General features: G+C 43.6%; 1 protein-coding gene across 1 annotated transcript in view; it reads right to left on the bottom strand.

Moving 5' to 3' along the window:
* COG5 (component of oligomeric golgi complex 5) overlaps window positions 1-24,911 on the bottom strand; it is a 1,436,183-nt gene that overhangs the window by 16,271 nt on the left and 1,395,001 nt on the right. Inside the window, exons 20-21 of the mRNA XM_085654126.1 lie at window positions 23,237-23,363; window positions 14,956-15,035 (exon numbers count right to left, since the gene is read on the bottom strand). Of these exons, the coding sequence (XP_085510252.1) occupies window positions 14,956-15,035; window positions 23,237-23,363 (207 nt within the window). The remainder of the gene's footprint in view (window positions 1-14,955; window positions 15,036-23,236; window positions 23,364-24,911) is intronic.

Here is a 24,911-nt window from a genome sequence, read left to right as displayed (position 1 = left end):
TTGGTTTGCCTTTTGGAGTCGTTTGTTTCTCCCTTTGACTCTCCCTCTTGGAGGGTTTCACATCCAGCAGGTGCGGTTTGTGGAGTTCTAGCATCCGTCTTGTCCTTGGTTGTGCCTGTGGCTTGACCTTGGTTTTGCCTGCGGCTTGACCTTGTGTTGCATTTTCTGTGCGGTTGTCCTGGTTGCTTTTTGTACAGCTCAATGAGTGAGTCATCACGGCGAAAGGGAAAAAGCAGTAATGCTGCGATTACTTACCTGTAATAGCATTACTCTAAGTCTTTCTCTCGCGTGACAACTCAGCCCCTCCCTCCCGCCCTTTTCAGCCAGTCCCACTGTGTGGTGCTTTGGTATGGAACAGGAGGTAAGGCGGATTTTTATCTGTGGGAAAGGGTTGTGATCTGAGGCAAGGAGGCTTCAATGAGTGAGTCATCACGGTGAGAGAAGGACTCAGAGTAATGCTATTACCGGTAAGTAATCGCAGCAATGCCCATTACTTGCAGCAAGAGTCACATGAACGTAATATGGAAATGCACTTTAATATGTTTACTCATAGTGAACTTTAGTGGGTGCGTTGCGATACCGGACTTTCGAATTGAAATAATATTGTTCAACTATTAGAAAAATGGCAAAAAGCAGGGCAGCCACATTAAATGCAGTAACACCTGCACTTCGTTGCCTCACTATCACATACCCAGTTGTTACCAGCTACTCAGTATTTCACGCTTCACGCATGTGCTGCCGGCTTTGCTTAAAAAAGCTTTGTAGAATAATTTACTGGAATGAAAAATAAATGAAGCAAAAAGGCGATGAAATAAAAATTTCATAATCAGAAAGGAAAACCAAACTGCACGCGGAGCCAAGTTGCATTATTTAGTTTGTGTGTAGGCCTCGTTAGGAAAGAGTTCAGAGGTTCTGAAGCACAGGGCACTGCGATAGGAGACAAAAAAGCATGCTATCGCTTTTTGATGGCTACCAAGGATGCGAGCTGAATAAAACGAGTGCCCCACAGACGGAAAAAAAAATAATTGGTTGAATTTATCATTACACGTTTTTGTACACAGTAATCTTTATAGATAGCATCAAAATGTCTGGCAGTAATTCGGTTGTGTGCTTTTCATCATTTGAAAAAATCGAACGCCTCCGTTCCACATAATGTTTCTTTTTTAATGCTTCTGTATGCTTTCCAGCATGCTTCTGTTATTGAATATTTACTGAGCACCGCTTGTGCTAAAAGCCGCTTCGGTGCGCATTAAGTGGAACGTGGGAAGGATGCGAGTGTCCGAAAAGGAAAAGAAGAGAAAAAAGAAAAATGCTTACTGGACAGAGAACGCAGATGAGGTGAGAACGAGCGGGGCGTGGCAAGAGGGGTGTGTACTCTGAGGCTTCTATACAATGGAAGGGCTTCAACGCCTTCCTGACTTTTTGGGGGTCTGGTCCAAGAATACAGCCAAGGGTAAGGCACTTCATAACAGCCTTGTATATGTGCTTGCAAAGGACAAGCCCCTCCTACCTCCCCTTAAAAACCCTACTTTTTATAAATTCAGCCTCTGTGATAACTGGCCCAGAGTTACACACCACACCACAGTCTACCAGCAAAGGACGATATTTTCGGTATAGTATTGATAGGCAGAAAATGTAAAACTTTCTAAATACAATCTCAACTCTTTAGTGTGCATGTACATTTGTCACGCTGTAACTTAAACAACTGACACGTTTTTAATAACAGCACCCTCTGGATAGGAAGCAGTTTGTATTAAACATCTTTGATGATCAGATTTTGCTGACGAGGAAATAATATCATGATGCCAAAGACTACCCCCAAATGTAATAAGCTCTTGGCTTGTGTCCCAGTAAATAATTTACCAAAGTCTAACCAGATTTCCCAGCATCAAATCCAGGATTGGACTTGTAATATTTCCATCTGAATTAGGAATGTCAGTAAATGAAAATATGATAAGTCGCATTTGATGGCGCACTGTCACAGTTTTAGGTGACATCTCATACAGGTCTTGTGCGCATAGAAAGCAGCCAAGGAGAAAAAGAAAGGACTAGGAAAACCCTGCATGCCAATCCTTACATCTCCTATGTGGAGCGCATACATACGATTAAAAGACAAAAGGCTTCTTCTAGGCCAGGGACTGACAAGGAGTTGCAGGATCTATGGGCTAAACTCAGTCAATCACACAGATCAACAATGCAAAAAATAAACACAGTTTAGAGTGCTAAATAGATATAAAAAAAAAGAGACAGTCCAGCTGTTATCATAAAATGGATAAAATTATTAAAACAATTGGTAGGCTAAACACATATACCGTTTTCAAAACATTCCACAGTATTCACATCAGTTATAGCTACTTACACATCTATTAGGCACTTGGAGCGCCTTATCCAGGTTGCCACAGGAAATTTGGCCACCCCGAAGACATGGGGCCTAGCTGTAAAGGTACTTAAAATTCTAAAAGCAACCTGATGTTTCCTATTACTAAGATTTGTACACAGCGGAACAATACACTTTGCTGGCGACCTACTGTACTGGGGACAAAAGAACAATAAGTGTAACAAAAGTGTGGAAAGTTAAAAATAAAAGCTTTAACCGGAAGGATACGATATCTAAACTGCAGATATAGTTTGCATGCTGAAGAGGGTTTGATTTCATCAACTGATGTCTCAAAACTTATAAATGGTTTAAAATCATCACTAAAGGATAAGGTGAGACTACCTGTGATGTTAGTCACTATGTCCATAGCTGCTGCTTCCCAATACAGATTTTTGATCTGTTCTCTAGATAATTGCGCCAGGATAAGCCAATGATCATGTAGATTCAACCTCTGTAAGAGAGTTTTGATAACATGAAACCAGGGGATTTTGACTACACCCGTGTGGGTCATAAAATCTCTGACACCTTCGCAATAGGATTCAAGATCTATCGACAACACCCTAACCCTTAATGTTCTCATCAAAAACTCTGCCAAAGGAGCCCTGATCACTCTCCGTCACCTCAAGAAAATTAAACCATTCATACCCACTGATGATTTCAAACTTGTAGTTCAGTCGCTTGTTCTGTCACGTATTGATTATGGTAATGCCATCCTTAATGGAATCCCCAAAGTACACCTAGCTCCAATCAAAGCTGTGCTCAACCTTGCTGCCAGGCTCATCACGGACTGCAAACGCTTCGATCATATATCCCCGGCTCTCAAATCTCTTAAATGGCTCCCTATCGAAGGCAGATCTGCCTACAAAACCGCCTGCATTACTCAAACTCCTCCACCAAAACACTCCGCATTACCGCTCAAAGAAACTCCACACTGCGGGCTCCACTCGACCTCTGAGAAGCACCAACACCCTACTCCTAATCCCACCTCTGCATGAAAAGAAAGCTACACAATCTCGCTCCTTCTCTGGCAATGTCCCTATTATCTGGAATGCCCTCCCAAAAAACCTGCGCTGTAATCCCTCCTATTCTAGTTTCAAAAAAGATCTCAAAACTCACCTCCTCAATTATTATTGGGGTTCCTAACCTCTGTCCTACTCCTGATTTCTTATCTATCACACTATATTTGTTCAGTAATTTATATACCCTGTTCTCCTGTTTCACCATTTACCTAATTACTTAAATGTATAACTCCTGCCCCTGTTTATTTATCTGGTTTTGTATAATGCTCATGTTGTCTGTACTTTGTAAATTTTTGTTGCACTACCTTTCATATGCTTTTATACCCTAAGTGCCTCATACTATCCTTATCTTGTAATGCGCTCTGATACCTCTGGGTCTAGCCAGCGCTATATAAAACCTTCAAAATAAATAAATAAATAAAGATCGGCTGTGGTCCATAAACGATATGAAAACAATACTGTTCGGCATTCAACTTCGTGCAATATCTTCCTCTGGGCAAGATCTAGATACAGGGGGACAAGAAGCATACTCCTTGGAAGTGAAAGAATAGACCTCATAAACCTATGCTCAGCCATAGCAAGGCTAATATGGTTTGATGATTCCCATACAATACAGACCCAATAACTAACATTTTAAATCTCCAAAACAGGAGCCACTCGCCTGGAAGGTCTGCGGTGCACCTTCACCAGATTTACAGACTGTTGGGTAAGCATCGATTGGGCCATTTCAATCTGCGGGACCCAGGCTCAGGTTACACGTCAACGGCACGTCTAAATAATCAGAGTACACAGGATCGATAGGCATGTTTTACACCAAGATATGTCTACTACAGCGAAAATGTCTGGCCCTAGAGAAAAATATGCATTTGGTTTTGGTACCATTTAGCTCAAGGCCCCTCTCAACCCCGAATGAAGAAAATGGTTCAAGAGCAGTTGTAGGCCTTGCGGTGTCTTGGAAATTAATAAGATATCAGCGGCGAAAAGGAGGGCTGGATTGCTCCTTCCGTTGAGACTTGGTGCATCACACCCCTCCTTACTAAGGTGGTCAATCACCCCATTAACATACAAAGAAAAATAAAATGAGCAGGGGCTAAAACACAGCCCTGTTGGACTCCTTGGACTACCCTGAATGGATCACTAAGCTGTCCCTCTGTGCCCCATCGAACCTAAGTCTTATTTCCCACATGGAGTCTCACTAAAATGCTCATAAAGAAGGGGGAAATACCCAGATTTTCCAGTACTCTCAAATACTTGCCCAGGGAACAAGGTTGAATGCCGTATGCAGGTCTACAAAAATGACATACAGCTTTCCCCCATGGAGTAACACCTTGTGCCAATATAGACACAGGAACCTAAGGACCTGATTCAGGGTACTGATAACTGTGCATTAACCCCCCTGGAAGTCAGATAGAATAGCCTCCTCATCAATCCAATTCTGCAATTGAAAACTGTACTTGTTCGGCGAATTATTTTGGCAATGAATCAATCAAACTGATGGGACGATAGTTTGCCGGGCTTGCCTGATCCTCCTCCTTGTAGATGGGCAGGATCTCGACAAACTTCCACGAAGGTGGAATCGTAAGACCTGACAATATAGCATTCAACAGAATATTTATACACTGACCCAACACTTAAGCATTGGCTTTAAATAAATTGTTAGGAATCCTGTTCGGACCCAGGGCACGGGCAGGAATACATGAATTAATGGCATTTAGAGTCTCTGATGAAGTTAAGACAAGAGTGTTATTAAATTCCTGAGCATAGACACAGTCCATCAGTTTATTATCCATAGCTATGGCTCCACTGCTAGAATATAACTTGCTGAAATTATCTACGTAAATATTGGGTTCTACACAAAGGTCCTACACGATTTGGATACCAGTAGTACAAGTGGTGGCATGGCTCCAAAACATACGGCTATCCTTAAAAATCATGGCCTCAAAGAGTTAACTACAATTTCTTCTCCCACTCCTTCCTTGCCCTTGACAAAAAATGTGTACATTTGGACCTGTAGCTGGTTATATTATGGCGCACATTGGATTTCACTGCCACCAATAATTCGCTTTCGGCTAGCCTGCAGATCAATGATCTGGTTAAAAAGTGCAATGTGTCCCAACTTCAGCACCTCACATCTGGTGGAATCAGTAAGGGATGAGAAAAACTCTACTTCGGTTCTTACGTTAGAAACTACTGCCTCAAGAGAGAAGGGATTTTCTTGCACTCATTTCCACACTATATTCTTCTGGTTGTTAGATGCAGAAAGGCACCCCAAGTCACGGAGTCCCTTTGGGGCTGGGTTTATCCTAAAATGATCAGACAGGGTTAGGGTTAATGCATGGTGCTCGCTGTCCGATCTATGGATGACTTCCATATCAATTATATGCGAACATAAGAGCAAATCCAGCTAGAGAATACTCCACCGACCATCAAAATCTGCAGTCAATTCCAGTAGGTTATCAATCTGGGGTTCAAATATTTATCAATCTGGGTTTCAAATGTTAAACTCATTCCTACAGTAAGGGCCGGACTGGGAACACAAACCAGCCCTGGCAATTCAGTCTGACTGGGCCAGGTGGGGGTTCCGGCGGGCGAGGAGGACAGGGGGATTCCTAGAGTGTGAAGCACTGCTGGTGTTTTTGTTACAGGGGGCCGATATAGCAGCACCGCTGCAAAACCACCCCCACCGCTCTAAAACTGCCCCATCCCTTCCAGCCCACCAGGAATACGCTAGATGCCTTCTACGGCCAGTACGGCCATGCCTAAAGTGCATTATAAGGATACTGGAAGTCACTGAGGCGTTCTGTGGCATTATAGAGACCTGAGGTCGATGGCGTTTATTGGTTACAAGCAGGTAGACTACCTCTTAAATTTGGTAGTATGATGGGCTAATGCGAGGACCAAAGATTTTCCTCTAAGGAAGTTCCACGGTAGCCAGCGTTAAACATCACCTTTTCCTCACCCATTGGGGACGGTACATAAATTACTGCCCCTCTGGGAGTTTTCCTTCTCATGATCACATGAGGAAGGAAATGCAAAAGCACGGAAGCGTGATGTAGAGGAGCATCACCAAAGACAGAGGATTCTCTTGACATTTTCTTGGGTGCAAAGAAGTCTATCACCAACATCCTGCAGTGGTTGAACAGCAAGTCGACCATATCAAGGTAAAGATAGTACTCTCACAATGTTGGTGGGTTCAGCTTGCTAAGTCCATCTGTACAAACTTTAGCCATCGTAATGTGAATCAGAACATTATGAGAGATCAACCAGGACCAGAGAATCATCAACTCACTTTAGAGGTAAAAAGATCTCCCCATACCCTTCTTGTTGACATAGTGCATAACTGTGGTGTTGCCTGCTGAGAACTGCAACACGAAGCATTATAACAAGGAGAGAAAGAAGAGCAACACAAAAATCACTAGAACCATGTTAAAATACAGGTACTGATGAGTCTCAAGAAAATATTTCAGACATTTCAGAAAAAAAGTCAAACTACTGCATGAGTTTGCAAGCAAGTATGCAGAAAATCAAACACAACAAGAAAAGGCACATCCATCCTTTATGAGTGCCTATTCTCCAGAAAGAAATGCACTACCTAGCAAGGTTCCCTGGCACTAGGGCCATTACCTTTGTAAACATTCACCACCAATTTAAGAATACATGGAAGGGTAACAAACTGGTATTGCGCTCACCCAAACCAGAAGCACTGATTGCAATGCATTATTCTAACTCCCAAGTTACCAACCTAGACATCTAGAGAGTCTATCCAGTTCCATAGTTTCAAGGCCCAGAGCATCTGTGCCAAAACCACTGTCTTGAACTTTTCTTTTAAAATAATTTCCACTTCCTTAAGGTTTTTAGGCGGTGTTGGAGGTTACCATTTATGCCTATATGATGAGCATTTTGAGAGGGTGGAGGGGCTCTGCCCAAACTGCATTTCCTCTTAGCCCATTGATCTTCCATAAAGGACTAGCTTTGACCTCAACAAAGACTCTTGCTGCATTAAAATGGGTCTGCTACAGAGGGTGTCACAGAAGGTAAACACTGCTCAACAAGTGGAATAAATACTGTTGCTGCTTTTGTTTTAGGCACAATCTCGGCAGTGCAAAGGAGGGCATCATTTGATAGAAAACCGAGGAAGGCTAGGTTAAACTCATTGGCCTTCCAGTTGACAATGGACTCAACCGCCAATACTCAAGTGATATATCTGCTTTGTTGTTGAGAAGCTAAAGATCACTGAACAGCATTTCAATCAGTCTGCTTGTCTGTTCCATAGAAACGGAAAGTGCATACAATGCATGGAGTCTTGAAAAAGAAAACTGTGCCCATGGACTGGGCAATAGCAATATCCATGTCCAGGCTTGTGAACAGATAATGCTTGAAAGCCTCCATGCCATCTGCAAGCATCCACCTAAAGGGGCCCCTGCATATGCTTTGGCAAATGTGGGGTTGCCAGCCTTGTTGTGCTATCTGACTTGTAACTGTGGAGGGTGTGCCCTGGCTTACCTCCACCTCCCCCATTGTGTTACGTGGGTTGCCAGGCAGGACTTTTCCCACAGGACATGCGTATATCTTGATAGTGAAAACTTGGCATCAGAAGTTCAGACCTTCCAAAGCAAATGCTTTCAATTCAATTGCCTTACAAGTCTTACTCTTTTTTAAATCACTGTTTGGATGAACAGAAGCATTTGGTTGAGATGAATCATCGTAGAGGAATCATTTGAGTACCAAACTCTGTGGGGTTAGAGGGAATGTGTCAATAGGTGCAGAATGATGCTTCACTGCCAAGTGATTTAGACTTTCTGAAGCCAAGGGTGTTTTTCCACACATGAAAGCAGTGCTTCAGACTGTTGTCCAGATTGATCAATTCAGCCTGCTTGTTGGTTTCTAACTCTGGAATAACAAGGGAATGTCTAGAGCAACAGCACAGTAGAAAACGAACTGGGTAAGAAATCTAGTAAACAAAAAAGTGATGGGTGGGATGCTTAAATATATCTCAGCCACTGATAATTACTCGGGCTACATCCCAGTTCATCATTCTTTTGCCCACCATGTAAACTCAGATTAGACCCAGCCCTATGCAAATCAGCCTTGATCCTGCTCCAGTAGGAACAGTCAATCCTGAACTGCTAATTGAGGTCCTCTTTGAACCGGAACACAAGCAATCAAAGACAGTTTTCACCATGTACTGGGTGCAAGAGTGTTGTAAATTGCCCTTTTTGGATGGTCATCTCCCTACCTTTTTTGCTGTTAGATGCTGCGTTAACTGATCTGAAAGTGTGCTGGGTCCTGCTAACGAGGCCCAGCACCAGTGCTCTTTCCCTCAAACTGTAAATGGGAATTGGTGCACCCAATTGGCAAGCATTTACACCCCTGTAAGGCCCTAGTATATGTTCCAGTGGTACCCAGGGCAGGGATGTAAAAGGGGTACCAGGGCTGCAGCACTTGTGCCACCTTAGTAACCCAAGTAAAAATGAATTCTTCAGGTCTGCCATGTCAGCCCTGCATGAGCAGCTTTCCTGCTCGAGTTAGACCCTGCAGACACCATGTGTGACAAGGTCACCTCACTGCATCTAATATAGGTCAGCCACCAGTAAGGTAGGCCTCCTATTGCCCAGGAGGCAGGGTGCAGAGTATTATTTGTATGGAAGTATATATGGAAGCATATTCCGCCCTGTGGTAGTATTCTAAACGTGAATCTACCGTAAGTGATCAGCAGTCCATAAGATACAATGGGCTGGCATTAGGACGTTACCTATATGTCCAACTCCATGATAGCCTGGCCGATTTCCTTCGTGTTTGGTGTTATACACCTCCGTTTTTAACCCTCGACACACTGGTGGTGTCCGGTCTAACCAGCATGTAACAAGGTAGCACTTTAGACAGTGCCCACCTAGTTTAACCTGTATTCTCGTGCTTTGGTAGGCTTTTTCTACACCTTGCCGCCAAGACAGAAGTCTGACCTCATGCTGGGATGTGTGTGCCTTTCCCAGAGGTCTGACACAAAGGACCTGGGTGAGTAGGAGGTGACACCTCTGCCCACACAGGATGGCTAGTGAATTACATCGGTGTGGCGGAGAGCCTCAAAGGCTTCACTGGTGCCACTGGACAATGGAACGGTCACCCACACTAGGACAAAGCCTCCCCCAGGCACTGTTTTTCACGGGCAGATGGAAAATTAGCTATGCAGGAAGGCGACCACCTCCAGGAAGGTTGACCACACCTCTAGGGGCTGGCAGCTGAGGTGCATGACCAAGGAGGGTTTTGGCCATCTTGAATTTAGGCTAGAAATCCGGTTCTGACTAGATTCAGTGACATACATCCACAGGATGTCATCACTAATGGGGCAGATTAGCCGCAGGCCTAGATGGCCATTGGCTGCTAGTCCTCCCACCCACTAACACCCCATAAATCCGAGATTTAAAGGCTTCCCCAGACACCAGAACCTTAGATTTGACATGATATCAAGAAGAGACCCATGTCCACGACAAGGCAGGAATCCACAAACATAGGCGCTAAGCTCTGCACCTGTAGCAGCCACCCCACAACCGCTGGATTGCGACTTGACCAAAGAAAGAGACTGGTTCCACAAGGAAGGTGAACGTCTGCAAACTCCAGACTTCACAAGAACTCCCTTGGGCTAGAGAAACTAGTCCCCTGCAGTCGGCAGGCACAAACTGCACAGTCTACGACCTCGAAGCCTTGCACCCTAAGCGGCCCGGAGTAGACGCTCAGTCGCTTCTGTCAACTGTAGTCCCAACATCAGCGAGGCTCAGCTTTCTACAACGTTCCCCTAATCCTCAACTGGAGTGCTTCAGGTACCAAGCCTTGTTGGTTGTTAATCTGACTACCTTTATTCAAAGCATCAAGAGAAGAGATTCATCTGCTTAAACAACCAACCACTCCTGTTTCTCCATCATAAAGATCTTGCATTTATTTTTACTCTCTCTTGTCACGCCTGTCAGCTCATCTGGCCGCAGATCCGGTACAGCACCACAGATAGCCAAGAGCACCTGCATCCAAGTCCCCCAAGTCACAGCTATTTTTATAAAATGGGGTTCTCGAATTGTGTCAATTACTTATCATCCATGTTGGTGATGTGAAATGCTTAACACATGTTTCTCTAAGTAGCCTGTTTGCTCTTTGCCACTCTACCAAGACTGAGAGAAAGTGTACTGAGAGAGTACAGAGGGTGCATCTTTGTGTATGGTGCTAGTATTACATAAGGCTCACCTGCCATACCACATAATTCGTTCACGTTGCAATAATAGTTTCTCTGAATTGGCTTTTTTAACTTTCTTGTAAGGCCATGGTTGAGGGTGCAAGCAAAGCATCCTTGGTGTGATATATTATCATATATGGGCTGCAGATTGTATTTGTATCTCACACATATATAACAAAATGTATTTCACTAGTTAAAGTCGATTTTTAATAACTTTAGTGGGAAAGTAAGTTTAGAAAAGTGTATCTTGTGCTGTCTGAGAATAAACTTGTTGTGAACTGGTTTGCCTCTCAGATCTGCTGCAGAGATGGAATATGCATCTATGGATGGATAGCCAACTACAATCCACCTTGAAAGAAATGTCTTGACCAGCAGGAAAGCAGGAGTGGTGTCAACAATGATACCTTAGTAAGGATATACTATCTGGAAGTTGGACAGGACCAGAACAAACAATAGCTTTCGAAGGTCTTCTATAGATTTTGAAATGCCAAATGACGCTACCAGGATCCCAAAGCCATCTGAGACTTTCTGTCCCCCCTCCCTTGCAGAAGGGAGTAGGGAAGCAGCCGGAGGCCAGGCCAGAGCTTTTAGAGGTGGAGAACAGCTGGGCACCTTGACTGAGCGAGTCTGGCAAGATTTGCAGGAAACTGAAAGATTAAGTGCTTTAAAAGGAGTTTAGAATTCTGCGAGAAAGTAGCCCACTTTTGGTGTAGGGAATTCTCCAGTCACTTGATAATGCACAGGATAAGACTGCCACCTCACCTACCACTTCCTCGAACCAATCATGTACATGAGTTGAAAACATCTCGCAAAAAGAAGAATCTGCTTGAAAGTGGGAAGAAAGAAGACTCAAGCATGCAAGACTTCTCCTGGCTCTCAGCAGGTGCTCTTCAAGTGTCACGTAGTTAGCCTTTAGTCATCATCTGTAGGTTCACAAAAAGCAGTGTACTCTTCTCTTAACATTTACATGGACAGAAAACAACAGAGTGCCCCAGACTCCAAAATTACCCAGCTGGTGACCAGTGAAGAATCAACCCTGCAGGAGCTTTAGCTGGAGAAAGATGTGGTGCCTAGAAGCCTGAAATGAGGACCTGAGAGCTGCAGAATTGACCAGGAGGAGCTTTTCAAGCAACTGGAAAAAGAGTGATGGCAAAAAATGCAGGGGTGTAGCTTCCATTGGTGCAGCATGTGCAGTTGCACCAGAGCCAAGAGGGGGCAACTAAACCCTGTCTATTGCCGTATTTCACAGTTTATACAGTGTCTAGGGTGCTCATGTCTATCCTTGCACTATACCTTTTTTGGGCCTCTGCCCAGCTACAGCTTCCAACCTTGCCACTCTGGTGGATTTTCAGAACCATAAAAAACGACAAAGTCTGAATGAAGGCAATATTCTGACGGGTGTAATATGGCAAATCTATCCCAGCAGCAAAGCAACCTCTGCAGCTATGGAATCCAGCTTTGTCCTACTCAGAGCTTTTGGCACCAAAAACATCAGCTTCATCAAGAGCTCAATGACAGTGTATCACATTTAAGGGACCCTCCTAGGCTTTACCCTCTTGCCGTACCACACTAGATATCTTGGAGCTTAAGAAACAAGGCTAAGTCCTAAGAGAAAAACTTGGACCGGTACAACAAGCTAGGTTTAGCTTCCCCCCCCTACCCCCCCAAAACCCCACTCTCTATCGCAGTCAACCTGAAATCGTATCTCGATCAATCAGAAAATTAACCTTTAAATTGGGAGTTGAGCTTTCTTGATGCTTTTTACCTCAAATTCAAATTCACGGTTCCATTCATACAATTTCATTTTTTGGGTATTTTTTTCATATTCGTCAACATTTTTAGTGTGGTTTTCTTGACTTTACAATTGCCGGTACTGCCCGAACATAAAAACGCATTTCGCTGATGAACTGCATGATTTGGGTCCAGGGAACAGGCCGAGTAGGCAAACCTCTGTCGTACATGGGAGAGAGCGCTCCAGAACCCCATTAAGCGTAGCAATGACCACCCCCCAGAAATCCCTCAACCCTGGGCAGCCCCTTATTCTGGCCTGTTCAATGGAATTTCCACAGGTGCATGGTGCAATCTAACATTCAATATCATGGACCCTTTTGCTGTATTAGCACAAGAAGAACCCTTTGTGACAGTACTGGCAGACCATTTCCCTACATGCTCAGAGGTTAAAATGGTCTGGAGTATGACCACTGAATTTCTAGAAAGCATACTTTGCCAGGAAGGAGTTCCCCCAGAACTTATGTGGACAATGATGTCAAACTAATGTCTGGGAAGGAACAGTTATTTCTAAAAAGAACTGGTATTTGGCATATAAATGTACAGAAGTTTCACCTAGAAGGTCAGGTGGAGAGCAGGAGTAGTGTGAAGAAAAAAATCTGTTTGGCTAATAAATTTTAATTGTGTTAGCGGAAATATCTTCAATCTAATTTGGCTTACAGGAGGGCTATACATCCAGCTACAGGTAGGACCCCACCTCATTGTTTTAAAATAGGTTAGCACTACTAAGATATGTCCATGATGGTTATCAGAATTTGATGGTTTGCATGGGGTGTGGCTAATTCTGGTGGAAGGTGCAATTATTAGTGACCATATGCTTGAGCCTTTCTTGATTTTTTAAAATTTCTTCCTGGTAAGTGGCATTGTGTGTGCCAGATGCTTAGGTTGTGGTTATACAGTTAGTGTGTTGTTTTTGATAGGTTGTGTGGTGGTGGAATTTGTTATTGAGTCTATACGGGTGTAATTGGTGGGCTTGGTAGTAGTTACATTCAAACTGTGAATGTGTAAGAGAGGTGCGTCCTTAGGATAGTCTTTAAGGGAGTAGCAGTAGGTATAGTTTAAAAGGGTTGCTTTTAATTCTGTTGGTAGGTGTCAGTGTGTTTATTTGTAGTGTGAGTGAAATGTTGTATGGATATTGGTTAAAGGGAGCTTAATTCTATATTATGTTGTGTGAAAATGAGGGAGGTGTGTGGCATTCTGTGGCATTTGGAATGATACATGTGCAAAATCAGATCTTGGAATCTGAGAAGCAAGAATTGTGGCATGCTTCCTTTACTCCCGGAAAGGGCAATTATTTTCTAGATTCTCAACGAACGAGGTAGGGATTTTATTCTTTAGGCATTTGGTAAAGGAGAACAGATATGCTTCAACGGGGTGCTGGCCCTAATTTCTAGAACGTCAAGATTAAGATGCATCCACACCAAGTGGGGAAGGAATATGTTGTTGCTACTGGCTGTATGTACCACAGCTAAAGACTGAAAGACGTCCATGGATTTCCGATCTCTCAATAGGCATAAATCGAAACAGCTGAATGCATTTTAAAGAAAATGCTGAGGAGCCAAGCAGGTGAAGGGGGTTCTGGGAGCCCTGGGTTAAGTCATCTGGGAATTTAATAACAGGGCCCCTATTATAGATAGGGTGCACTTTCTCTGCTTGCGCCACAGCGCACCTGAAAACAAGTGCGGCAGGAGCAAACAGAGAAAGAGTGCCCTGTTCCATTGAATGAACTGCTCCCAGGGCAGCACAACTCACACTGGGGGGGGGGGGGGGGGGGCACAGCATTCAAGAGAAAAATAGAGCGGCTCCGAAGCACCAGCTCAGTGTTTCACTGTGCAGGTGGCAACCCACCAGCACTTTTCGGGGGGGAAGTAGAGATCACCTTGCAGGCGGGTGCAGTGAGTGAATGCACCTGCCTGCTAGGAGATGTCTAGGGGGTCCATATGACCCCCTTGCCCCCCTCCAGAGGGCTGCCACCCTCTGCGTCCGTATTTATAATAAGGCGCAGAGGCAAAGGGATTCCCTCATTTGCATTGGGCCACCTCCCCATGCAAACGAGGGAACACCGTCTGGTAATAGCATTGGCGCTATATGTGCACCAGCGCTATCTGTAGAACAGAAAGAGCCTACAAGCGTCTGCGGCTCTTCTGTAATACCAAAGTGCCATTGGGGTGCACACAGCGGGTGCACACCCGGGGCACAATCCATAATATAGCCACAGATGTTTCGGTATGAAGCTATTAATAACATATGCAATTTCACAGCAGATAATAAAAGGCAGTTTCGCCCAGCATTTTCAAGCCTTTTTTTGATTTGTAATAACTATACATATACTTTGAAAGTTAATTTTTGGTGGTAATGGCAAATGTACAGGAGTGCACTGGCTTAGTCATTTATCGCATTTAAGAACAACATTATGAGAAAAGTTATTTAAATGCAGGGCCAACAAACAAACACAACAAACAGAGATTATCCTAACAAATACTGTGTTTAATTTGGAAACACTATTTGCAAACACTTGTACATATTTGAAGATAAAACAATAATGCATTTACCTTATAAGAACAAGCCTATCTTTCTCGGATGGGTGGTCATCAAGCCATTGTGAGTATCGAGCAAACGACCATTCAGCCCTCTATTTTAAGATGACAAAAAAAGAAAAATTTTAAGATTCGCAGCTGAATTGTGGCTTTGCCATCAAGTTGTTGAAAATAAAACAAGTTATCTAGGACACAAATGAAGGAAAAGCAAGAAGTTTGAAATAAATGGATATTCAGCGCTTTGTGGAACGAAAGAAATATCTGCTGGGTCATTTCGAAATACTGAAAGTGAATTCTCCTAAAAGGGTATCCATCCATCATGTAAGGTTTAGGGTAGGAAAGTGAAGTTGTGCATCTGAACAAAATACAACAATTACACGATTGTGCTCGTATAGCGCTCACTATCTAACAACAATGTGACATTACTCACTAGAATAGCTTGCCACTCAGTTTATGAAACTAATAAGGATCGAAGAATGAGTTGACATTGCTGGAGTAAAGCAGGAAAGCGTGAGAGTACATCTATCTCTTTACGCATGCTTTAACCGGCCAACCTACACAAACTTAGACCAATTTTTTTTAAATACAGTGCAATGCTCAAAACCAAAAGAAGCTTTCAGTACGTTTTGAGTTTTACCATAGTTTTCTTATTTATAAAAACTATCTTCCAAACAAAATAATTGGCCTCCTAGAGTGGCTGTGCAATCTATGAAACTTAGGATGAGGTAGTATGTTTAGTATAATCTCAAGGATATGATTCAGCAGTCTCCCTGTTCTGTACAGGTGAAATTCCAAAAGTTGATTACACTCTAAAGCTACACACAAGAACTGCTGAGGAAAGGCAACAAAATACTCTTCTAAGTGGGATCAATGGATCCCACATCTTAATGGGGGCATCCCCGACTGTTAAAGAACACCATCACAGTTGCCATGCAGCAATCCATGCTCCCAAAGCAGGGGGTTTGTGTCCGGTAAATATGTGCTTCTCCATTTTAGTGCAACGTCATACTGATCACCATGTTATGTTAAGTTATGGGGGATTTGTAAAGCGCACGGCTACTCAAAAAGAGTGTCCCGGCGCTAAAGTAGTACCTCAAGAAGGGGGAGATCCTACAAGCTTCCATTTCTACACAGCGAATTTATTGATGAAACATCCAGGTCTTAAGATGGCGTCTGAAACTAAGAAGTTCAGGTTCACTTCTGAGGGAGAGAGGTAGAGAATTCCATAATCTGCTTACGGTCACCTGGAAGGAGCGTCCTCCCTTCCTTACTAGAAGAAATTTTGGCACCACTAACAGATGTTGGGTCGAAGATCTTAACGTCCTACCCGGACAGTAGGGGGTGAATCTCTTTCTGAGATACAGAGCCCCGCTATCATGCGAGGCCTTGAAAGCTAGTACCAACGCCTTGAAGTTAATTCTGTTTTTCACTTGTAACCAATGTAAGGTTTATAGGCGACTTGTCAGATGGGTCCTAGGCCCGGCCATCAAGATAGCCCTAGCCGCCGCATTTTGAACCAACTGGAGGTGGTTAATTAAGTATTTCGGAATGCCCAAGTACAGGACGTTAGCATAGTCCAGACTTGAGGTGATCAGGGATTGAACTATCGTCTGCCTGTGAGGAAAAGATAGAAGTGAGAGAACATTTCTCAACATTTTTAGGAGCCGAAAACATATGCCAGTCACCGATTTTACCTGTGATTTCATAGAAAGATCAGAATCTAGTAGGACTCCAAGATTTTTCACCGTGGTGACAGGGCTAGGGGGGAAGGTTGGTCCTGAGGCCACCAATTCTTCCATTTATCACCCGGTGTATGTCCAAAAAAGATAATTTCGGTTTTAGCCGAATTACACGCAAGTTGATTCCGGCGAAACCAGTCAAAGATGTTGGACAAACACTGGTTAATTTTGGTTTCGTTAACAGGTTCATCCTCTCCGTATGTAAACAGGAGTTGTGAATGGTCTGCGTAGGTTATAATCTTAGCGCCAAATTTTTCATCGAGTGAAGCCAGAGGAGCCATATAGATATTAAAAAGAGTGGGGCTCAATACTGAGCCCTGAGGCACACCAACATTCAGTAAGGGAATATCTGCTGAAAATGGTGGGGACCAGACCGATTGTTGACGATCGTTAAGGAAGGAGGCAAACCAGATGAGAACCGTGCCCCCAAGACCACATACTCTAAGTCTCTGAAGGAGACGGTCGTGGGGCACGGTATCAAAAGCATCCGAGAGATCTAGCAGTATTAAAACTGCTTTCCCTCCTCTATCAAGGGTACCTTTAATGCTTTCAGTAATTTCCAGTAGGGCTGTTTCAGTACTATAGTTAGCTCTAAAACCCGATTGTCTGGGGTGAAGGGCATTAGTAGCTTCTATATAGTTGGTAATGACTGAGTTTACATATTTTTCTAGTGCCTTAGCAAAAAAAGGAAGCCGTGTTATGGGCCTATAGTTGCTAATAACGGCTGAGTCCGCGGAAGGTTTCTTCAGAAGAGGGATGATTTTACCCTGTTTCCACCTTACTGGAACGTTACCAGTGGTTAAAGAGAGATTCATGACTTGGTTAGCAGTATCACCCCCAAATTAACATAGTGTCTAAAGAAGTTGTTGTGTCTCAGTATATCCATCTCCCTATCTGACGTTCCTGTTTCCATTCCCATTACGTCTGCCAATATCTGTAAGAAATGGCGTCCAACCCATTTAATGCCCTGGGACTTTTCACTTTTGGGACTGCCCAGCTTTTGGACTTCGGCTGTGAGTCTCACTCACTGTAAACTGTGCTGGAATGGATTGGGTGCGCTAACCACCAGTGTCGGCCTTTTAAGAAAAGGCCTACTGTTTGTGCACCTAGGGTAAGACGCAATGGACTGGTTGTACGTAAATACGTGCCACAAGTGGGGTTGAGAGTGTGAAACCACCACCTAACTCAGCCCGGAAGCTGTACGCAGGCAGATTGTCACGGAGGGACCCTTCATGGATTGTACAGACATCTGCAGGCCTCATGAGTGAACATTCATAGTGAGAGTATGAACATCAATAGCAACGTACCAAAAAGTTTGCATGCGCCTCACTGTATTGTACACTATGCGTGAAATCTACCCCCAAACTATAGTTTGCCATAGTCAGGCCAGTAGACTAGATTGACACCACTTTTATGGTAAATCAGGACTTTGAGTGCAGATCTGAAATTCATTTCCACATATCTGCACAGCTTCTGGCACACCAAGATTTGTCATTTTTCTCTGATTCAGCTCTTAATTATAGTCTGGCTTTTGTTAAAAACTAGGTTGATGAGCCGAGGATCAAAGGCCTCCTCACACAATAGGGTATTTACCAGTGATTCGGCCTGTTCCTGGGAGAGGGAAGGGTGGGATAGAATCTGCAAATGCGAATTACTTTTCACACTGCACCTAGCCTGGGAATGCTCAAATCCACAGAGACAAAGAAGAGTAGCAAGAATTCTGAGGCCAATCCATGGACAGGCTCCCCTCTGAAAGTTTTGCTTTGCTGTGTCTCAATCCCCAGATCTGGCCCTGTGCCCCCACTCCCAGGGCATCAGTGCCATGATCCCCAGCTAGGTGCAGGTTTCCTTCCAGGTAGATTTCGGACCTTGGGCCACTACAGGTGGGACAGCCCCTCAGTTGGTTTCAGGCTGCTGAAGTCCTCACTCCTCCAATCTTTCACAGCCCCCATCTTCTCTAGTCACTCCGCTTGGAGGGAAAACACATGCCCTTTCCTGGCCCAGTCACGCCAGTAGGCTGCTACGGCCAGGTCAGTAATGCAACAGTCTTCATCACGCTGGGTTTCCCACATTGGCAGCCTTCCAAAGCCTTCCTTAGTGTTTTCTATGGTTTCTCACCTCTGCTTCTCAATCCCCTATGCATCTCTTGCATCCGTCTGCCCACCCCACTACGACGGAGTAAGGAGCGTAGGGCTCTGGGGGCCTGACATGGTCTAGCCAGGGAGCTCACCATTAATATTTAACAGCAACCGTCCATGTATTCAGGCAGTTTCCTAGACTTAATGGTGGTGGCCTAGCAGGATCTACACAGGATCATACTATGTCCTGGTAGAGCCGCAGAGGCTTACCTCCATTCGGCTTTCTTGCCAGCCATGGCCCCTCCACAACTGATGTTATTTTGAATGTTTTTACTAAGAACTGTAAGTTTGAAATAAAACGGTTGGATATTAGGAGTCTTTTGTGGTTGGGTTTCATAAACTAACACTAACCAATAAAAAAAAACAGCCCCACAGTTTGAACACAGACTAAACTACTCACTGAGCATTAAAATGTTCTGTCCTCCAGGGACTGGTATCCGGGAAGGACGAGGTAAATTATTTATTGTAAAAGTATGTAAAGACACATTTATGCTCCCCTATGTAAAGCATGGTATAAGCTTTACACAGAAGGGGTGCTTGAACCTCTCCTCAGGATCTCTGCCTGGTCTCTTACAGCCGTTCAGGCGTGGATGGGTGAGCATCAACTTCACATTAGTGCATTCAAGATTGATAGAGTGTTCTTCCTGGCATTCGCTTGAATTTTGACAGCTTGGTCCATTTATTCTGTCCTTCGTAGTTCATAATATTAAACGCTACCATCAGATCTAAGCTGTCATTTGGACTCTTCTCCCTCCTTCAAGCGACACATTTGTGAAGTGTCTAATACTCGCAGTTTACAGCTGATATCAAAACACCTGACTGTTGCTAGCGTTTTTGTCAGCCAAACTGAGTTTTAGGCTTTGGTTCTTTTGCGGCTATATTACTTGTTCTTCCCTCTATTTGTGTCTTCCTCCATTTCCCTTTGGAATTAGACTTAGTTGTTCCATTCCCTATTGGGATACTTTTTTGTCTTTCTTACTTCACCATACCATATAAATATACAAATGCTTCCAGTATATTTTTGTTTACAGAATTATTGTCTAGGCATCATGTTTGAATTAATTCCCTAACTTTTCCCTCCCTTTCTATTTTCAACTCAATATTTAAACCTTTAAGGTAACTTAGTTATCTATATGTGCGCCTGATGATAGATTCTAAACTTGGTTGTCTCTCGCTCTTTGAAATGCAGAATTTCCAACACTATATCGGTCTCTGACTCTCATACACATTTAAAAGAAATATATATAACCTTGTTTATTGATTATATAGAACAGTTCTAAACTGTGAGCGCAGGCAGCATTTCTCTTCAGAACAATTATGACAGCGAAAAGGCCCAGTACTGTCTCAGAAACAAGTTATTCATTAACCGATGGCATCCCGGCAACCACACAAAGCAGCCCAACAAATTTTGTTGTCTGAATTTTCTGCTAAGTTCTCGTCAGCATCGCATCATACTAGACTCAGCACTCACGATGAACCACTAGATCAATGCCATATCCTCGGCCTGCTTCAACACCCTCCGCATACTCTGAAAAACTTTCAGATGGATCCCACCCAAATCCCGAAAAAAGGTCACGCAGGCCTTTATCAGTAGCAGACTGGACTACGGCAAAGCTCTCTGCGCCAGAATCAACAAGAAAATACTTCACAACCTCCACACTGTCCAGAAGGCCGCAGCTAGACTGGTACTAGACATCCCCAGCCACCACCACATCACCAACACCTGAGTGATCTCCACTGGCTCCCCATCGAAAGAAGAATAACCTTCAAACTCCTCCCTCACGCTTACAAGGCCCTCCACAACATCGGACCAGTTTTCTTAAACGACTGCCGCTCCTTCCAAACACCCAAGAGACACCTCCGATCAGCTGACCTCTCTCTGGCCACCATCCCACGCATCTACAAGACCAGAACAGGAGGAAAGTCCTTCTCCTACCTCACAGCCAAGGCCTGGAATGACCTCCCTCTCGAACCTCTGGCAAACCCCCACACTACCAGTTGAGGAAGGACCTCAAGACCTAGCTCTTCAGATGACCTGAACACTCAACAGGGCCGTCCCTTCCCCCAGTGCCCTGAGACCCTTGCGGGTGAGTAGCTGCGCTTTACAAACCCCTGATTGATTGATCAGCGCATAAGATATCATATAAGTCTCTCCATATGGATATACTTACTTGTGCTTTTTCACCTGATCTTTACTTGACCAATCTCAGCTTCGCCTCCAACAGCTATTCCTTTAGCTCTCTTCTCCAACCCTCATATGAGGAACCTGTATCTTTTAACTAACGTATAACTATACCTCTATTTGCCAGTAAAAGGGACAACAGAACAGTTCCGTGGTTTAACTTACCCCAGCAGGAGTAAAGCCTAAACGAAAAGGGTGTCAGTAACTAGTAGAGCCACAGCAACTAGTTTTAGTGATCCATTAGCCCTGAAGAATGCCAAAAACTGTTTAGGCTACCAGCAAAGGCCAGAAGTATGTTGGCAGATGGTAGATGGGTCTGAGCCATTGTCCTCAACATATCGTCCGCAATTGGCTTTAGAATTACCTGGTGTCCTCTTGAATAAATGCAATAGCCCTGGAACACTGAGGTATTTTTAATTGATCTGGATGCCCCTCTTTTTGTCCAGTAGTTTTTATCTAAGAACTCCCTCCTTCCATTACAGTCTTCGAGGAGGTCATGTCCGCCCTGTTGGCATTGACCTACCAGGATGGGGAGAGGATGCCGATGATGAAGCATGACACTATTATGTGTGAGGTTTCTTCTTCCATAAAGGATACATTTCCCAAGACACTTGGAAGAAGTCCTGTGACATCCGAATTTAGGATTCCCAAACTGAATATTAGGAAACAGTACATTATTTGTATTCTTCATTTGTCGTTGACACCACTACACCCATTTCTGTAATCGAATCAATGAAATGTCAACCATATTGACCCTACCCCAATATTAGCTCACCCACCACTGGGCACTGCCACAGCAAATGTGTGAAATCTGCCTGCCATGTATGGAATCTTGTACCATCACCTGTGAATCAAGATTAAATGGGAAAGGTTCCTTATTGTATTGTACACTCTTTGTGTAAATTTAATTCTGTGTAACAATATCTAGTATTACTAGTCGCTAATTTAGTGTACAGTCTGTCACCAGCCCCCCTCTGGCATTGGTTCCCCAGGTACCTTTCCTATGCGGCCTTCAGCATTAGTGTGGAGCAGTAGGGCGGTTCGGTCACTACATATCATTCCGTACAATGTGGACAATGGTCTCCCCTCAGTCAGCGCATATAGTCGGACAGAGTAGTCGGGTTGCGCAATTTACCCATCAGTCCATCCAAGGACCATCTCCTAGCGTCCACGAGCCGGGGCAATAGAACAAAAACTGCCCCAGAGAGATTCTAAATCACTCCGGGGATTCCGAGAACATCAAGAACCTTTCTCCAGGGTTTAAATCCCCCAGTAATATTATTGCTGAACCCAGTGCCTCACAACAGGCTGGGCTGTCGCTTTAGAGTCACAAACTTCAGGAAGTTCGACAGCTCAGCCTCCTTCTCAAATGGAGTGTCACCTGTGGTTCTCGGCACGGTTCTCTTGCCAGACCTGGGACTTTAATCAAATGAATAATTCCCTATTCTGCCCCCTCCCTTTTTCATAACAATCAATCAGTGAACACCCCCTCCATGGCTTCTCTACAATATTTGTCGCTCCCTGCTGGGGGACAGAACATACACTGCAGCAAGTGCTGGAGCTGGGACGCTAAACAGTAGACAGAACTCGACATCCGGTGGTGTCAGCCCAGCTCCCCCTCCGCCCCTTGTATGGAAGCTTCAGTGACGCCACTTCAACCTTGGGTCGGAAATCAACCCATAAGAGTGTGGTTAACATTTTACTGCCCAAGACACACCAGTACTTTTCCTTAGCACTTAAGAGTTAAACATTTCGCTGCTATAGGATTGGATTGGATGCTTGATTTAGTGCGGTCAGTTGAAAGGCGGAGGCAAATTTCCAAGAATCTGAATTTGTAACTACTTTGCCAGACATCATTCTCACGCATTCAACAGTATAATCAATCACATTTTCCAGTGTTAGCACTAGAAATAGCTTGCCTTTGTGGGTCTACGTGAATCAGAATTCTTGTTTAAAACACAAATAAATATATACACACACACACACACACACATATATATATATATAGTAAATATATTGTATATCGCTTGCTTTAAGTCTCTCTTGTTCACATAGCTGTTAATATCATATTATTAATAATAAACAAAAATGATCGTACGTTCCAATATGTGACTTGCAGCATGCATGTAGATTCCTACAGTATTTAGATTCACCCACTGAGTAACTTCACTCGCTTCTCAGCAATCTGACCGGATTTAAGCTGCCTTTGCTTGTTAGGGTTAATAATTGTCGTTTACCTGATAAGGTGATTTTAATTCAGGAGGTGCCCTTGTGAACAGAAACTGAAGAATGGTGCTGTATGGAATAATATCCCCAATTGCAGGGCTATTGGCAATGTGCTCGCTTGTTTGGAACAGAAGAGGTCTGGAAAAAAGGAGAAAAGACTGTTTAATTACTAGGCCGCCCACAAAAGAAGAGGGGTCAACAAAATCAGTATTTTCATCAAACAAAAAGAAAATTGGCGTTCTTAGATTACACACTCGCTAAACTGCACTGCTGCTCTAATCACATTCCCCGCAAGTGATTTACAGAGCTAATGGCAGGTCAAACGCTCACTTATCGCAGCCAGAGATATTTTTCAAGGAATATTACCCTTTACAAAGCACATACAAATTTTCCATTTGGAAATGTTTCCAACTGTTTTCACTTGAATTTCTCTTCTGTCGAGCCCATGTGTTGGAGGGTATCTTTCTAGAAGCGCAAGGAACATGTGGCCGCTGACTGTTCTAAAATCAAATTACTAGGGTTTAATACGTGCTGATTGTAAGGTTTAAAGTCTACTAAAAAAAAGCACCGATTCCATCAATATTATGCCGCTTTTTTCCCATAGTTGGCTTTTGACAGTAAGGTAGGTTTGGTTTTATAACAAGCATAGGCACAGCCAAAGGACCGGACTTATACCTGAAAATGCCTCTTCACCCACTGGTAATTTAAGGCATGCTATAAATCATCACACACGACCCCCAGTCACTCGTTCTTGCACTCATACATCCGCCCACTAACTCTTTGTTACTTTCACTTACCCAACCATCCACAATAAAACACACAAGATCAATTATGAGAGTAAAAGCACATTAAAAAATACGACGTCTAAAGGTGTCAGGCCCAAGTTTGCAATAACAAATAAAAAATGTAACATGGCGCCATCTTGCAATCGCATTGTGCATAATAAATAGTCATTCTAAAGTTTCACCATGGCCTCCATGATTTGAAGCACTGTGGTGGCCATCTTTGAACAGTAAAATAATACACAATGGACAATACCATTCTAAAATGGCTGCCTGGTGTAGAACCTCTGGTCGTACTGTACGTTGAATGAGAGGCAAGCAAGTGGATGAAGGAGGACCTATAAAAGCCCTGTCACTGATGCACACTCATTTTCAGACAGATGTGCAAATATGATCCGCAAAAAAGCTGTGACTCACAAGAACATGTAAGTACCTATGGCTGAAGCGGGCTGATCCATTGCCCCATACTGTAATGGGTGGAGCAGGGTGTGAAGGAAATTCAAAATACGTAAATCGCAGAAGATGGTTCACCCAAAGGTAGGTAGGTAAGTAGGTGGGTGGAGGCGTGGCTGGATGTGTTGTTTGTATGTTTCTTAATTCTTTGTATTACAATTGCCTGGTAGACAGCTAAACCTGTCAAAGTATCCAAAGAGGGTCTTACAAGGATTATCGCAATGCAAATCATCCACCTCCAGTTTGTTGCAAGGGGTAATCAACACCAAACCCCTTGCTTATTAAAGCATTCTGTGAGATCCTAATTCACAAAATTCTGACTACACTCTTTAACACAAAACAATCCTTCCTTAAAGGCCTATTTTTTAACGTATGTTTTTCATAATATATATGTCAAGCCTAAAGCCTCTGTCGCAACATTTCATAATAAAAAGATATTACCAATGGCACC

Source organism: Triturus cristatus, chromosome 4_1 (assembly GCF_964204655.1).
Source record: "Triturus cristatus chromosome 4_1, aTriCri1.1, whole genome shotgun sequence".
Lineage (NCBI taxonomy): Eukaryota > Metazoa > Chordata > Amphibia > Caudata > Salamandridae > Triturus > Triturus cristatus.
The sequence above is the reverse complement of the archived record's forward strand: the minus strand, read 5'-3'. Positions and strand labels throughout refer to the sequence as shown.